Source organism: Pristis pectinata, chromosome 14, assembly GCF_009764475.1.
Source record: "Pristis pectinata isolate sPriPec2 chromosome 14, sPriPec2.1.pri, whole genome shotgun sequence".
NCBI classification, from domain to species: domain Eukaryota; kingdom Metazoa; phylum Chordata; class Chondrichthyes; order Rhinopristiformes; family Pristidae; genus Pristis; species Pristis pectinata.
The window spans coordinates 40,803,688-40,819,555 of NC_067418.1; the positions used below are offsets into that span (position 1 = coordinate 40,803,688).

The following is a 15,868-nucleotide window of genomic DNA, read 5'->3' on the forward strand; positions in this document are numbered from 1 at the left end:
TCTCCTGAGTGCTAGCAAGCGCTGTTTAATCCAAGCCACACGTTATAAGGGGACAAATGCTTTGGGGAAGCATCTGCTGATTTTGATCAAGCGGTCTAACTATGAAATAATGTTTAATTTGAGTTGTTATAGATTGGAATCTATTTAAAAATAGAGCAATTTTCTGAGTTTGATTAGTGGCTTTGTTTTTCTTGTCATTTAACCTAGTGATTGGTATTTATTGTACGCAGCTCACTGGAAAATTTCTAAACTATGCTTTCAACAGAATAGCTTTTCTGTAGGCAGTGTAGACTTGGAACAGTACCTCCACTACATCATGGATACTTAGGAAAGTGCTACAGGCAGGGAATGTGACTGATGATTCAGAATATTGCCACATAAAATAACAGACAGTCATGACAGAGTTACTAATGGTAATCTAACAGATGTTGTAAACAGCATTTCAGTTTAAAATCAAGTGCATGTGACTTCTCGAGAAGTGATGACCAGATTACGTGTTAGGAATGGTCATTGACTTCTTAGGATGCACATTAAATTTAGATGGATTGAAAGGCAAAACTGATGCAGAATAAACTGGTTCTCTTGTGGGGCTTTAGTATAAATCACTTAAAAGAAAAACTACCATTCTCTAATGCCCTATTTTTGAAATGGACAAGTCGGATTCAAACTCTAGACCCATCAATATTGCTTTCTGCAGATTTTTCATCAGCATTTCGGAATTTGTTTCTTTGAGGCATTTTGTGCTGTGTTGCCTATGGTTGTTGTCATCCCTTCCCTTGTGGCCAGTGGTGCATTGTGATCCCACACACTCCAACCATTCTGATGTTATTGGTATTGGTTTATTATTGTCACTTGTACTGAGGTACAGTGAAAATCTTGTCTTGCATACCGATCGTACAGATCAATTCATTACACAGTGCAGTTACATTGAGTTAGTACAGAGTGCATTGAGGTAGTACAGGTAAAAACAACAACAGTACAGAGTAAAGTGTCACAGCTACAGAGAAAGTGCAGTGCAATAAGGTGCAAGGTCACGATAAGGTAGATCGTGAGGCCATAGTCCATCTCATTGTATAAGGGAACCGTTCAATGGTCTTATCGCTATGGGGTAGAAGCTGTCCTTAAGTCTGGTGGTACGTGCCCTCAGGCTCCTGTACCTTCTACCCGATGGAAGGGTAGAGAAGAAAGAATGTCCCATGTGGGAGGGGTCTTTGATTATGTTGGCTGCTTCACCAAGACAATGAGAGGTAAAGACAGAGTCCAAGGAGGGGAGGCTGGTGTCTGTGATGTGCTGGGCTGTGTCCACAACTCTCTGCAGTTTCTTGCAGTCCTGGGCAGAGCAGTTGCCGTACCAAGCTGTGATAGATCCAGATAGGATGCTTTCTTATCGGTAAAAGTTGGTGAGTGTCAAAGGGGACAAACCAAATTTCTTTAGCCTCCTGAGGAAATAGAGGCGCTGGTGAGCTTTCTTGGCTGTGGCATCTACGTGATTTGACCAGAACGGGCTGTTGGTGATGTTCACTCCTAGGAACTTGAAGCTCTCAACCCTCTCTACCTCAGCACCATTGATGTAGACAGGTACATGTACACTGCCCCCTTTCCTGAAGTCAATGACCAGCTCTTTTGTTTTGTTGACATTGAGGGAAAGATTGTTGTCATGACACCATTCCACTAAGCTCTCTATCTCCCTTCTGTACTCTGACTCATCACTGTTTGAGATATGGCCTACAATGGTGGTATCATCTGCAAGTTTGTAGATGGAGTTAGAGCAGAATCTGGCCACACAGTCCTGCGTGTATAGGGAGTAGAGTAGAGGGCTGAGGACGCAGCCTTGTGGGGCACCAGTGTTGAGAATAACTGTGCCAGAGGTATTGCTGCCTATCCTCACTGATTGCGGTCTGTTTGTTAGAAAGTCAAGGATCCAGTTACAGAGGGAGGTGTTGAGTCCTAGGTCTCGGAGTCTGGTGACAAGCTTGCTTGGGATTATTATATTGAAGGCAGAGCTGTAGTCAATAGACAATAGTCTAACGCAGGTGTCTCTACTGTCCAGTTGCTCCAGAGCTGAGTGTAGGGCCAGGGAGATGGCATCTGCTGTAGACCTATTTCGTCATTTGGTGAACCTCATTCAAAGTAATATTTTAGGAAAAAAATTTGGCATTTTTCAAAGTAATTATTTACCCAAATAGCCCGGGTTTGCTTACCTAGTATTGCACAAATCAATCTAAACAAACCCTTTCAATAAAATGGCCATTTTAATCTGCGGTGAAAATCCCCTTGTTCTGACTTGGTCGTGAACCTTCATAGGGTCTGGTCACTATGACACTCTCAAGTCCAGCAGCAGTCTCTCTCGTTGTCTTTCAGTGGCAGGCAGATCTCAAGGTGTGGGTTGGTTTTATGCAATGTTCCACTATTATCTGTGAACTACGGTAAAGGCAAAATTAATCTCGGTACGCAATGCAAACCATTTTTATTAATATTTACTCTTCCCATTCCTCAGCTTCGTCCTGGCAAATTCTGATTTGAGGTCTTCATCATCTCGGCAAAAATGCAGTGCCTTCCCATGTTGCGGCACACAGACTAAGTAAAAAAAAAATTGTCCTTTGCAATGTGCCCATCAATTGTGTGATTGAAGAATGAATGGCTGCCACATACACCAGCAAGCTGAGGGAGCTTTCTCTTCTGTGCTCCTGCCGTTGTTTGAAGAGCAGCCCAGCCTCACTAATAACAAGCAACCACATGTCATTTCTGCAACATGATGAACAGTTTTTAAACTGGAATTATTTTGCCACATTACCGGGCAGGTTGACGGGATCCTTTTTAAATGATACAACATTACCTACAGGCCAAAGCACTTTCTTACAATGAGCTATATAAAATGAGTGTAAAGTAATTGAAGCTTTCACAGAGGAAAAAAATTGGGTTATTGAGACTGTCAGAATGCTTTGTTTTGTAAATGTATTGTTGACTATTGAGAATGTTTAATGTTATCCCTCCTTCGCAGGTTCAAATGAATTAACTGTTCTGACCATTTTGATTTTCAGAGTTCCCCCAGAAAAAAGCCTCTGTTGAAGAGAGGTTCAGTGATAGGGAATTACCTGGTGGAAGATAAACCAGTCAAACGGTTAGACACGTGCCACTGCAATTTAAGTGCATGCAATGTATTGTGAGATCTCCTGTTTAATGCAGAAACGTTGCTGTTCATTTATCCGTGGTACTGAGTGAGATATTTGTATAATTAACCATGCCATGATCATTTCTTTGTGGAGGTTTGCTGCTGCTTCAAGGCTTCCCATTCAAGGTGTGGAAATTGTAAAATGCTTCACAGGTACATTCCACACTTTACAGGAGAGGAAATTTGTTCTCTCTAATATTAGCCACTACACCACCACAGGGCGTCTCCAGTATGCTGCCTCTGGGGATGTGTAGACGTAGATTCACAATGAATGTGAACCCAGACAGCAAGCTCCAAAACAGCACTGTTGTTGAGTAGAAATGCAAAGGGAAGGAATTCCAAGACTGTGACCTCGCTTTGCTCCTGGGTGCTTCCTTGAGGCTAGATCTTGGTATAAGCTTGACAGTGGATTCAGAAATGACACAGCACTACAAGAAATTCTTCAGATTGTGCACCTTCTGAAGAAATGTGATGGGAAGACGATGTGAGTGTAACTTTCTCCTCATGAGTTATTAAGAATACCAATGTGCACTAGTGTAGAGACATGGGAGCAGAGGAAAACCATTTAGCCCTTTGAGCCTGTAAGATCATTCAGTTAAATCATAGCCAGTGTATACCAACCTTGGCTCTATATCCCTTGATATTCTTCCTTAAAACTCCCTGTTTTGAAAGGTCCAATTGTACAACCATCACAGCCTTTTTATGGGAGAAGATATCACTATCTTTTGGGAAGGGAGAGCGGGGGAAGAGGGGAGAATGTGTATCATTGTTTCAACATTAAATTGCCTAATGTTAATTTTAAGACCCTATCCATCTTTCTTGATTTCCCCCATCAGATAAAATATTTGGACAACCTCATCAGTAACAGTCTCAAAATTCAACTAGATTAATCAGGCGTAATTTGTCTTGCACAAAGTTATGCCAAGTCTCTCTGGTAAACTTCATTTTTTGCTCAGGTACTCAGTTATTCTATCCTTTGGAAAAGGGCTGAATATCTTGGAAAGTAAGATACAGTAGGATAAGTAAAAGGTTAGTTATATTTGCAGGTGAAACTCCTTGTCAGGATTCAGTACTAGACTTGAGAATGGCTGTTACAATTCATACGTTACCTTGGATGTATTGTTCTGAACCGAGATCAAATCAGGTAGCATTAGTGTTTCTTCAGGTTTCCATACCTAGGGGCCCAAAGTGAAATTTAGATGGGAATTACTTTTAGTTCATTAGCATAGGCTTATTGAAATCATCAAAAACACTACATTAAATTGGCAGTTGGGCTCTAAGCAGAATTAAGGATGGTTGGTACTTGCTCTTGTACAGTCAGAAATAAGGTTGATTCTAGGCTACAGGAGCTCTGTGGCCCACTCCTTATGTACCTGACTTAAAAGTGCTTCATGGAGACTTTAGGATCCAAGATGGAATCCTATTCTCCAGTATGAAACTCTGTCTGCAGCCTGACCATTGCAGGGCAGTCACTATTTCTGAGTTTAACCTCCTTGTGTGCTTTTGCAGGAGCACTGTAATGTTGACCAGACTTTTTGTCAGAACAGATCTGATGGTCTCTGACTTTGTCATTTGAGTTTGATTAAAACCCTTGTGAACGACAAGATTCTCATCTGGGCTTTTTTTGTTCACCGTACTGTGTGAACAACTGTTAGATATCGCACTTCAGATTTCTTAAGCTGAATCAAAGCTCTCTTTACCCTCCCCTCCAACTGTTATGGAATGGATGTTCTATCACCATCTCTTTCCAATTTCAGACGACACCTAATAGTTCCCTTACCAGTAGATTCTTAAAACGATGGATGAGGTGGTTTGTACTAAGTTAGACCCACTGAATTGGCTGAATGTGGTAATATGACAAAATGTGATGCCTGGATGTGCACACATGGATTGCGCTCAGTAGCAGTTATGTACTTGATCTCCCTCTCTTCCTTACATTGGCACCATCCACTGAGGCCATAATTATAGTAATTGTGCTCATCATTTGAAATCAACCAACTTCATGAAGGTTAAGAATTGATGCTGACCATTTCCTTGCCATTGACACCTCAGTCAAGATCGTGGGGTGAGAAAAAACTTCATTTGTAGTTAAAACAGCACCTGTATGAACTTGCGCCATAATCCAAATCTGGCTGATGCTGACTGGAGTTTGGTCTTTGTTGTCATCTTACCACGCTTGAAAACTCCCCTCTCCACCTCAGACTCTGGACCCTATAAGATCTCTGCTGATAATACCAATTAAAAAGAGCCATCAAGCTTTGTTTTGGGAGGCTCAGTACAGGAAACATCAGTGCACTTGTTCCAGAACAGGATATTGTATGTTGATTAACTAAGTCTCAAATGAATGCCTTGTAGTTAAGGTTAAAAGTTGTCATTCCAGTTTTGGATGTAGTGTATCACATCTTGCTTTATAATAATCCAGCTGCATCTCCAGTAGGACAGGTTTCACATGCTCCTGACTCAATATGAGCTTCCACCCTTGGTGGTAACAGTGCCCCCCGGGCATCCAGCTGAAACTGGAATAAAGTTGCAGTCAGCCTTCAAAGTTATTTGAATTTCTTATCACTGCAGCAACAGAGGACTAACAGGCTTCCTTGTTCCTCATATTGCTAAGAATTAAATGCATCACTTGGTACATCTATAACATCTGCACATAACCCTACCAACCATAAGCCAATGCAGTGCTGGCCACTTGTACCTCCCAGTAATGAGATGTTTGGGGCAATGCTATTGCCCCTTTTCTGATCATATCCATCAAACTGTGCACATAAACCTAGAGTGAGGAAACCCATCCATTTTTTGGGATACAGAGTCATAGAGAGGTGCTGCATAGAAAGTGACCCTTCGGCCCATTGAGCCTGTAACCTCCCACTGATCCTACATTAACTATGTATTTCTAAACTACTCTACACCTATTGTGGATAATCAGTTGAGGTCAAATTTTGCAAGATCAATCCCCTGTCCAAATGTAAAATAATTTAATTTCTGAAAGGGTTGAATATCACCCACAACAATAGGTAGGCCGGGAACTATATTCAGGATTCCAAGATCTGTGATTTTTTTTTAACCTATTGGAATTGATATAAAAATCTCAATTTTAACAAATGCTCGTTGGCTCTGGCTCTGAAATGTTGTTCTTTGCTGTTTGAGTGGGAAGCATCATGTCCTGTTTAAAATAAACAGGACCTCCTCTTAGCTAATATATCAAAAAATAATTTCAGGGGAATATATACTGGGAATCCGGAGATAATTTTAGACCACACCATGAAATTCCTTTAAAGATAAATGCAATACTGAATTGTGTTTGATTGAGTAATTGAAAATCAAACAAACTTCAGGTGTTGGAAATCTGAAACAAAGGCAGAAAATGCTGGAAACGCTCAGCAGGTCAGGCTTCAACTTGGAGAGAGAAACAGAATTAATGTTTCAGATCAAAGATCTTTGTCAGATTGATTGTATTTCCCAGAACCCCATTAGTGTTGCTTTAATTAAGGTTTGAGCGTACATGCCCTTCCCCTTCAGTTTTCCATTAGCTTTGTTAAAAGTATCATAGTCTGAACATCCTTAATGTGGGTATATTGTTTGTAAAAACAGAAATGAAATGATTTGAAATCAGCAAAGAGATGTTCAGTTATGGGGCAATTTTAACCTGGTTCACCCATTGGGAACCTAATAGGATTGAATGTGATACTAGTTTAACACCCAGCCTGATTTTGGCCTTCATTTAATTTAGGGAATGACGATATTAGATTTTCTGGCAAGTAAATTAGGTTAAACTTATCTCTTTTTGTGCACTGGTTGACTTGCGTGGAATGACTTTCGATGAAGCTGATACTCAGAATTATCATTGGTTGGTTTTGATTTTTCTGTATTCGTTTTTGTATCTGTGACAAATGGATTTTTGCGCAGGCAGCTTGTCACTGCAGATCTATCTCTCGTCACCGCAGAAGTGACCTCAGAGCCCAGCAAGAAGAACTGTAAATATGTATCAGATGGGATGGGTGCAAGAGAGGCTGGTGATGAAGGGCTGTGCAGTCCGACATCAACAGAGGACGAAAGGCTGCCAGATGAGGCTGCAGGCTGTGAGGTAGCTGGACTACCTGTACAGACCTCGGGAGAGGAAGATGAAGCTCCACTTTCACCCCGAGGCCAGCCGATTGGCACTGAAACATTGGTGAGTATGACCAGCCCTACTTTACAGCTTGATCACTCTTCCTGAAGTTTATTGATCGTGGGATCCTTGAGATGATAGTTGTCCCTGTCTGAGCTCCTGCTTCATCGTAGAATCATTTTAGTACGCAAAAGGGAATTTGGTCCATTATGTCCTGCTAGCCCCCCGCTAGATTTATTCGGTCATTCCACTTTTCAGCTCCTTCCACACCCCTCAAGTGTCTATCCAACTCTCTTCTGAAAGTGATGATTTAAGCTGCTTCACCCAATTAGACAGTGAATTCCCAATAATGATGACTAACCATGTGAAAGTGTTTCCCTTATTCTTTAGCCAATCATTCATTCTCTCACTGTCAAGTCTTGCACAATTTCTCTTTATTCATTTGTCCAGGCTCTTCATTGTTTTGATCATCTCTATTAAATCACTTCTGAACCTTCCCTACTCTAAAGGGAACAGCTTGGCTTCTTTCAGTCTATGTCATAACTAAAACCTCTCATCAGCAGGATCATTGTACTACGACCAGAATTTCCATATTTCCTCACCACATAGAAAGAGGCCATTCAGCCCATTCAGTCTATGGTAGCTCACAGAGCAATCCCATTTCCTGAAATCTATTCTCCCTACAAACCCAATAATTCTACCACCCACCTACACCATGGGACAGATTTGTAGTGGCCAATTAACCTATAAACCTGCACACCTTTGGGATGTGAGAGGAAAATGGAGCACCCATGTAGCCACAGGGAGAATGTGCCAACACCACACAGGCAGTGCCAGAGGTCAGGGTTGAACCCGTGTCGCTGGAGCTACAAGGTAGCAGCTTTACTTGCCACTGTGCTGCCCAATTGGATGCAAATCCCTGGTTGCATTTGAACCAGCATCTTACAGAGGTTCAACATAACCTCCTTGTTTATCCCCCTATAAATCCCAAGATCCTGAATGTTGTTTTAATCACTTTTTCTCATTATCTGCCACCTTCAAAGATTTTGCACCTGTGCATCCAGATCCCTTTGTTCTTGAATTCCCTTCAGATTGCACCTATTATATTATATTACCTTTCCTTATTCTTCTGCCAAAATGTATCACCTTGCACTTCCCTGTATTAAATTTCATCAGCTACATGTCTGCCCATTCCACCAGTCTGTCTAAGCTCCTGCACTCAATCATTATCCTCCTCAATGTTGACTGTCCTTCCAAGTTTTATGTCACCTGGTTTCCCCTGCAACCAAGTCCACAGAATGAAGTCAGAAGCCTCCTGTTGAGAGAAGGGAAAGGCTAATTCAGTATGATTAAGGAGCATTTGATTCCTCAGATTGTATTTATGGTCAGGTAAGTTTATGGTGTTGTATATTGTTTAGTTAATACTGATGTAAATCAGATTACCTGAACTTCATGATTCTGCAATAAACAGTACATATAAAAATCTTAAATTTTTGTGTGTTATCAAGCAATGGATACTTGCCTTGGAAGTTCTCTCATGCATGTCCTGTACCATGCTGGCTCTTGGAAAATGTAATGTTGTACATCTAATGTTACCATGTAATTCCCTGACTATTTGATATGTAGTGTTTAGATTCAATAAACATAATAAAGTATGATCTAGGTTTATTTTTTTCTATTTTCCTTTGTTGAGAATAATTCACGTCTTTAGCAAATAATACCTTTGTAAACAAAAAATTGATTTCTTCCAGTGTTTTTTTTGCATGAGCTTCCATTAATGATCAGATTGTGAATTAACTTTTGGCTGGGCTTTGGCTGTCCCTCTTCATTCATGTCCACACCTGGCCTCTCCATGTATCTCCACACCTCATTTCAGGGCTAACCCTCACCTGGCCTCTCCATGAATGTCCTCTCAATTCCTGTTGCTTCATTCTCTTGTCTCTCCTCTCTCTTCATCACAGACTAAAGTGCCAGGTGAATGTTTGAGTTCAGCTTCCTCCTGTGGTGCCGACCATAGATAATAGCTTTCAACTAATTTATCTGAAGAAGCGGTTGACCAAGCTGGATACAGATAGAGACACAGGCACCAACAACTTTCCAGCTGTAATGTTAAAGCCTGCTGTGCAGAGTTATCTGTGTTTCTCAAGACAAGTAGTTCCAATGCAACTTATTGCCATCCAACCGATAAAGTGGGATATTATCCAGGCATGTTCTGTTTACAAAACGCAGGATAACTCTAAGCTGGCCAAGTACTACTACTTCATTATGCTCTCGTTTATCAGCAAGGTGATGGAAGGTTATCATTGACGGTGCTATCAAGTGTCACTTACTACAGAAAAGCTGACCTCCGAAAGGCTAGGTTTCACCAGAACCAGGTTGTCTCCAGAACTTTTTAAAGTATTAGTTCAATTATTGACAAAATAATCCCAGACGTAAGATGACTGGAAACGTCTTTGGCATTAAGATACTATTGGTGGCATCAACAGGCAAAACTAATCAATTGTGTTTGGAGCAGGCGGATTGGAAGAAGAGATTTCACCACTTTTTGGAGTTATACCCGGCACAGTAGAAGATGGTTGTTGGAGGTCAATCCTCTCAGCCCAAGGACATTAGCTCAGGGGTTCACCAAGGCATTGCTTCAACGGCCGTGCCTTCAAAGTGGGAATGTTCTGTGCTGAATGCACAACGTTCATTTCCATTCGTAATATTTCCGATAATGAAACAGTCTGTGCTCACGTGCAGCAGCTGGAGTACATTCAGCAGTGGGTCAGTAAGTGGCAGGTAATCTTTGTGTCACATGTACCAAGCAACTTCATTCTTCACAGTGGTTTGTCTAACCATCTCTCCTTCAATAACCTTGCCATCGTCGACACTTCCAGTTACATTTTTGGAATTGTCATTGGCCAGAAATTTAAGTGGACCAGCAACGTAAATACAATGTTTATCAGAGCAGGTCAGAGAATGGTTGACTCATCTTCTGACTTACCATCACTTCAAAAACACATCAAGAACGTGATGGAATGCTCTTTTTTATTTGCCTGCATGACTGTAGCTACAGCACTCCAGGTGAAAACTGTCCATTTTACTGGCACCCCATTGAACATGCAAACATTCGGTCCTGTTGCCAGCTGCATTGTGTACCAATTACAAAATGCCCTGCAGCAAATTGCAGCATTGTGAAGGCGTTCCTGAAGCCTGTGTCTATTGTCACACAAAAGGACAAGAAGATCAGAGGATCAGAAGAGCACTGCTCAGTTCCTCCTCCAGTCATTCATCACGCATTGCCGTTCCTTCATCACTGGGTCAAAACCTTGCTCAGTGGTCTATCCTTGCTGATATTTTTGTGCTTGAACACCAGTGTGAGTGTACCCTCAGGGACGGCGGTGACAACTCAAGGAAATGTGGGACACACAGTAAAGCCCATAATTCCGTTTTCTGTGTATAAACAAACAAATGATATCAATGGCCCTCTTGTCCCTAGTCAACTCCATTCCATGCTGCCGTTCCTTTCCATCCTTCTCCCTTCATCTCTATGCCTTCCTCCATCTAATTTCTCACCCCTATTTATTTAATGTCATCTCCCTTCCTCTGTAATCGACTCTCGACTCATCTCTCCTTCTCTCCATTCCTCCTTCCTCTATTAATTTCCTTGCATTTCACCTCACTCCACGTCTCTCCATTTATCGTTATTCTCCACTCTTCTCTCTCCTTTCTGCGCCTCACTCCTCCAAGCTCACACCTTCATTTCTCTCCATTCTTCTCTTCCACTCCTCCCTGTTCTCCTTTTGTTCCACCTCATCTCGACACTTCTCTCCAGTGTGGAATGTGACAGAGAACTGTGTGCAGCAAAACGTCGTATCTGATTCCAGCTCCAAAATGGTGGAATTAACCATCCTTGTGTTTTCTATCCAAGTTGGTGTGCACTAACATCATCCGGTCAAGATATTGGCCATTACAATATACTACTGTCTTCACCTAATTCTATGCACACTAAGGTCGTCAGGAAAACGTAGGGCTTTTCTCTTCACATGCGAGTACTCTAATGATGTAATGTTCTTTAATTACAACTAAACAATCTCTCAAGCACAGAAAATTAACTTTATCAAATGTAAAGTTTAATTAATTTTGGAGATTAAAAGAAGAATCAATTTTACTTTCTCCTTTCTGCCTATTTTATATGTGCTGTCAGCTAATCATAATCTTGTCCTCTCTCACTTTCTGTACCTAATTTGACGTGTTAGGTGTTCTAGTTGCTACTTCCTAGTTCAGGCTCTGTGCTGCTCAGTGAGACTTCTGATTGGCTGATAACATCCACAGCATCGTTCCTTTGTTAGTGCATCCCAGATACCTTGTAGCTTTGTCGATGGTTGCCTGACCAGAACTTCCTGTGCAGAAACCTATTACATATTCTGGGGCAAATGCAATGGTTCATTGCTGCTTGGGAAATCCAAGCTTTTTTATGTAGCTTAGCAATTGCCTTTTGTTGCTTGGGTTATTGGATATTCGATTTCTGATTTCCTTCCCATATAAAAAAAAATTAACTCTATAGGAATTTGGCCATTTCTGAGTTGGAAAGTTTCACACCAGTGTATTAATTTGTCATAAAATAGGATCTATTTTATGTGGATATGTTGCAATATTAGTTAGATTTCTATTGACACTATTCAGAACAATTGCACTGCAATAATGACTTTAACAAAGTATTTTGATATATTTGATTGTGTCATGCTTTTGCTTAATGGAAGACTCAAAATGTATTTCCTTCACAATCAGTTGGTGTAAATTATGGCACTCTTACTCACCAAAATCACACCATGTTGGACAAGTATGGCACTTCATTCTAAAACGGACTTCAATCATAAATATTGCAATGCTAACCAAAACAGTGAAACTTAGAAATATGGGTCCGTTGAAGAAGTGCAGAACACCTGGGAATGATTCTCATTGGTCTAGGAAGGAGGTAAACTGATTCTTCTTTCATCCTTTTTATCTAGGAGTCTGAGCCAGCGAGCTCTTCCCCTGATAGAATGTTTAAAGTGGTATTTATTGGGAATTCTGGTGTTGGGAAAAGCTCGTTTATTCATCGATTCTGCTATGACAGATTTCTCACCGAAACTAATGCCACTATTGGTAAATATGAAACTTTGTATTGCACTTTAATAATAAAATACCTCTTCTCCTCCTTGTACATGATAAAACGAGCTGAATTTCTTTGCAAGTTTACATGTGGACATGTATAGTTGGACCTGTAGCAAACTGGATTCTGCCTTTCTGACTGACTGGCCTCACGTTCTCATCATTCCTATTGTATTCACCTTTATATTGCTGTGCAATCACCAGGAATTAGTGACCAATTGCCAGAGCATTGCTGAGAGCAACTTGGGAGAAAATCACAGGGGACATTAAAACAAAAATTCTTTGAATTCTCTTGTTTACCAGTTATAAAAATATTGAACATGTGCCAAGGTCGTTTGACATTTAGGAATTATTTAATTGCTGTGTGAAGGTGGTATTCCAGGAATATAGGCACGTTGGACAACCAATGGTAGAGATGTGGAGGTGGGTTGGTTGAAGGTAGGAAGTCATGTGATATATTTCCTGGAATGTGTAGCTGGGAACCCTACGCCATGCCTTTTGACAGTTCTTTCTGAATGTGCTGTTATTCCTGGGATTCAGCAGGAAGCCAGCAAGTCCAGCCAACTTATAATCACTTTAATGTAATGAGGTCACTTTGTGACCATGAATCCCCTCAAGAGTAGATGTATGTAAAGTCCAGGAAAACCAACTGTGGGTGCCTATTTATTGAATGCCATAAAACTCGATCAACAAGTTGTACAGCTTAAGACATTGGAATCACCGGAAGTGATCTTAGCCTAACATTAACACTCGCATCTCCACCTGGTTGAGAGGTGGGCAGGTTTTCTCTTGTGAAATAAAACTCTGTGCAGTAGTGTAAATTACATTATTGTCTATTGATATCCCTAAAGAATCTGGCTGATAAAATTTAATACAGAGAGAAGATGGAGAAAGACCACATTGACTAAATGGCCCACAAGTGAAATACTGTAGATGCTGGAAAGCTGAAATAAAAAATTAATGGGTTAGAAACTGGTGCTTCTGTGCTATTTTCAATTTCTTTCCTCTCTCACACTAGGCATTGATTTCCAAGTGAAGAGTTTGGTTGTGGACAATACACGAGTGGCGCTCCAGCTGTGGGACACTGCAGGCCAAGAAAGGTAAGTGCCTACACACCTACCCCCCACCCATCATTTCATTGTTTAGGAAAAATATTCCCCCAAGAAAGCTCACCAGTGCCTCTACTTCCTCAGGAGGCTAAGGAAATTCGATATGTCCCCTTTGACACTCACCAACTTTTATCAATGCACCATAGAAAGCATCCTATCTGGATGCATCACGGCTTGGTATGGTAACTGCTCTGCCCAGGACTGCGAAAAACTGCAGAGAGTTGTGGACACAGCCCAGTGCGTCACGGAAACCAGCCTCCCCTCCTTGGAATCTGTCTTTACCTCTCGCTGCCTTAGCGAAGCAGCCAGCATAATCAAAGACCCCACCCACCTGGGTCATTCTCTCTTCTCTCCTCTTCTATCAGGTAGAAGATACAGGAGCCTAAGGGCACATACCACCAGGTTTAAGGACGGCTTCTACCCCACAGTGATAAGACTATTGAACGGTTCCCCTATATGATGAGATGGACTATGACCTCACGATCTACCATGTTGTGACTTTGTACCTTATTGCACTGCACTTCCTCTGTAGCTGTGACACTTTTTACTCTGTACTTTTATTGTTTTTACCTGTACTACCTCAATGCACTCTGTACTAACTCAATGTAACTGCACTGTGTAATGAATTGACCTGTACGATAGGTATGCAAGACAAGTTTCTCACTATACCTCGGTACAAGTGACAATAATAAACCAATACTGATACCAATATTTCATCACAAACAGCACTAGGATTAAACGTGACTGATTTTTTTAAAAATAAAAGTTATACCTATGTTGGGAGTTGCAGGAGACAAATTCTATTGAAAGGGAAAGGGGACAGCCCAAAGTTATCCTTAAGTCGGCCTCATCTGTGCCAGTCCCACATAACCCTCAATTCCTTGACCTTTCAAATATTTACCTGTCTACACCTTAAATACTTCGAATGATCGGGCCATAATTCTGGAGATTCCTTACCAATTGTGGTGCTCTCGACAGAACTATCTGGAATTAGTTAGTAAGAAACTTACCGTGCTGACGAGGAAAGCACACACCTGATTGTATTTTTTGATGTAGCGAACTGTGAGGGTAATTCTTACTCGATTGCCCCACTGTTGTACTTTTTTAAAGGTTTCGTAGCATATCCAAGCAGTATTTCCGCAAAGCAGATGGTGTGCTGGTGATGTACGACGTTACGTCTGAGGTCTCCTTCACAGCCGTCAGGAACTGGATGGCCAGTGTCCAGGTAGGAGGTTGTCGAGGGTGCCAAGAAAATAGTTTCCATCACAAGCCAAATATATCCAGATATTGCTCTTGAGATTTTGATGACTGGTAATGTTTTACCATCAATTGTTTTTGGTAACTGAGCAGCTGTGGGAAGAATGCTAGCATTTATCATCCCTTGGTGGAGGAACTATATTTGGGCCTGCAGATTATCTAATGTAGCCTATTTTTGGTGTACTGTTATAGATGGGATTATGCTTGTGATTCTCCACTGGGTGAGTTTTGAATCAAGGTTGTCTTGGTCACGGGCTGATTCAGAGTAGAGGCAACCTGACACTCAATATAGCTAGGAATTGTGATCTGTCACCATGTAACTGGTTTTGGATCACCGAAGGCAGAGACTCTGAACTACTACTGCCATGAGCAGCGTTATTCTCATCACTTGTACAGGAAATGTGCCAAGCTACTTAACAGAGGTGAACTTAGAAACATAGCTATTGAGCCAAAGGAGGCCAAAATTCAAGGGGGGATGGGGAGGGAGGGCGAATGGGGCAAAAACTTGACAGAGGCAGGTTTTAGAGAGTTTTGAGAAGGACAGTCAGATGAAAAGGATTCCTGGGAAGAAATTCCAGGAAGTGGAGCCTCCAGGCAGAAGGCACAGTTCCAATCCTGAACCAGAGGGATGTTTCAATATTGGTGGAGGCTTTAGGCTAAGGCATAGATGAGGCCATTATATGAACGTATGAAGTATACATTTGATTCTATTCGACTCAACTACTCCCTTTGAAAGCAAGTTCCATGTTCTCGCTTCTCTCTTGTTTCTCCAGAATTCCCTATTTAGTTTATTAGTAACTGTCTTATGTTTATGACCTCTTACTTTGGTCTTGCCAACAAATGGAAACAACTTCTCCACATTTACCCATCAAATCTCTCATTATCTTGAAGATATCAGATCACACTTCAGTCAAATTTTTGTGGAGAAGAGAGTTTTGGTCTGTTTAATCTTTCAGTGGGCAGCTATGATTCACCCATAATAGTCTTGGTCCAGAGTCAAACTGCCAGACAGGGTAAGGATGGTCGAGACTCTTTGTTAAAAAGGATTAGTGAACCATATCAGCAGTTATGCTGCAGGTTTAT

At 41.3% G+C, this 15,868-nt stretch overlaps 1 protein-coding gene across 1 annotated transcript in view; it reads left to right on the forward strand.

Annotated features, from left to right (window-relative positions):
• The window catches only part of LOC127577998 (EF-hand calcium-binding domain-containing protein 4B-like), a 108,922-nt gene that overhangs the window by 84,328 nt on the left and 8,726 nt on the right, over positions 1 to 15,868 (forward strand). The window contains exons 12-16 of the mRNA XM_052029705.1: positions 3,042 to 3,121; positions 7,082 to 7,346; positions 12,278 to 12,413; positions 13,438 to 13,519; positions 14,639 to 14,753. Of these exons, the coding sequence (XP_051885665.1) occupies positions 3,042 to 3,121; positions 7,082 to 7,346; positions 12,278 to 12,413; positions 13,438 to 13,519; positions 14,639 to 14,753 (678 nt within the window). The remainder of the gene's footprint in view (positions 1 to 3,041; positions 3,122 to 7,081; positions 7,347 to 12,277; positions 12,414 to 13,437; positions 13,520 to 14,638; positions 14,754 to 15,868) is intronic.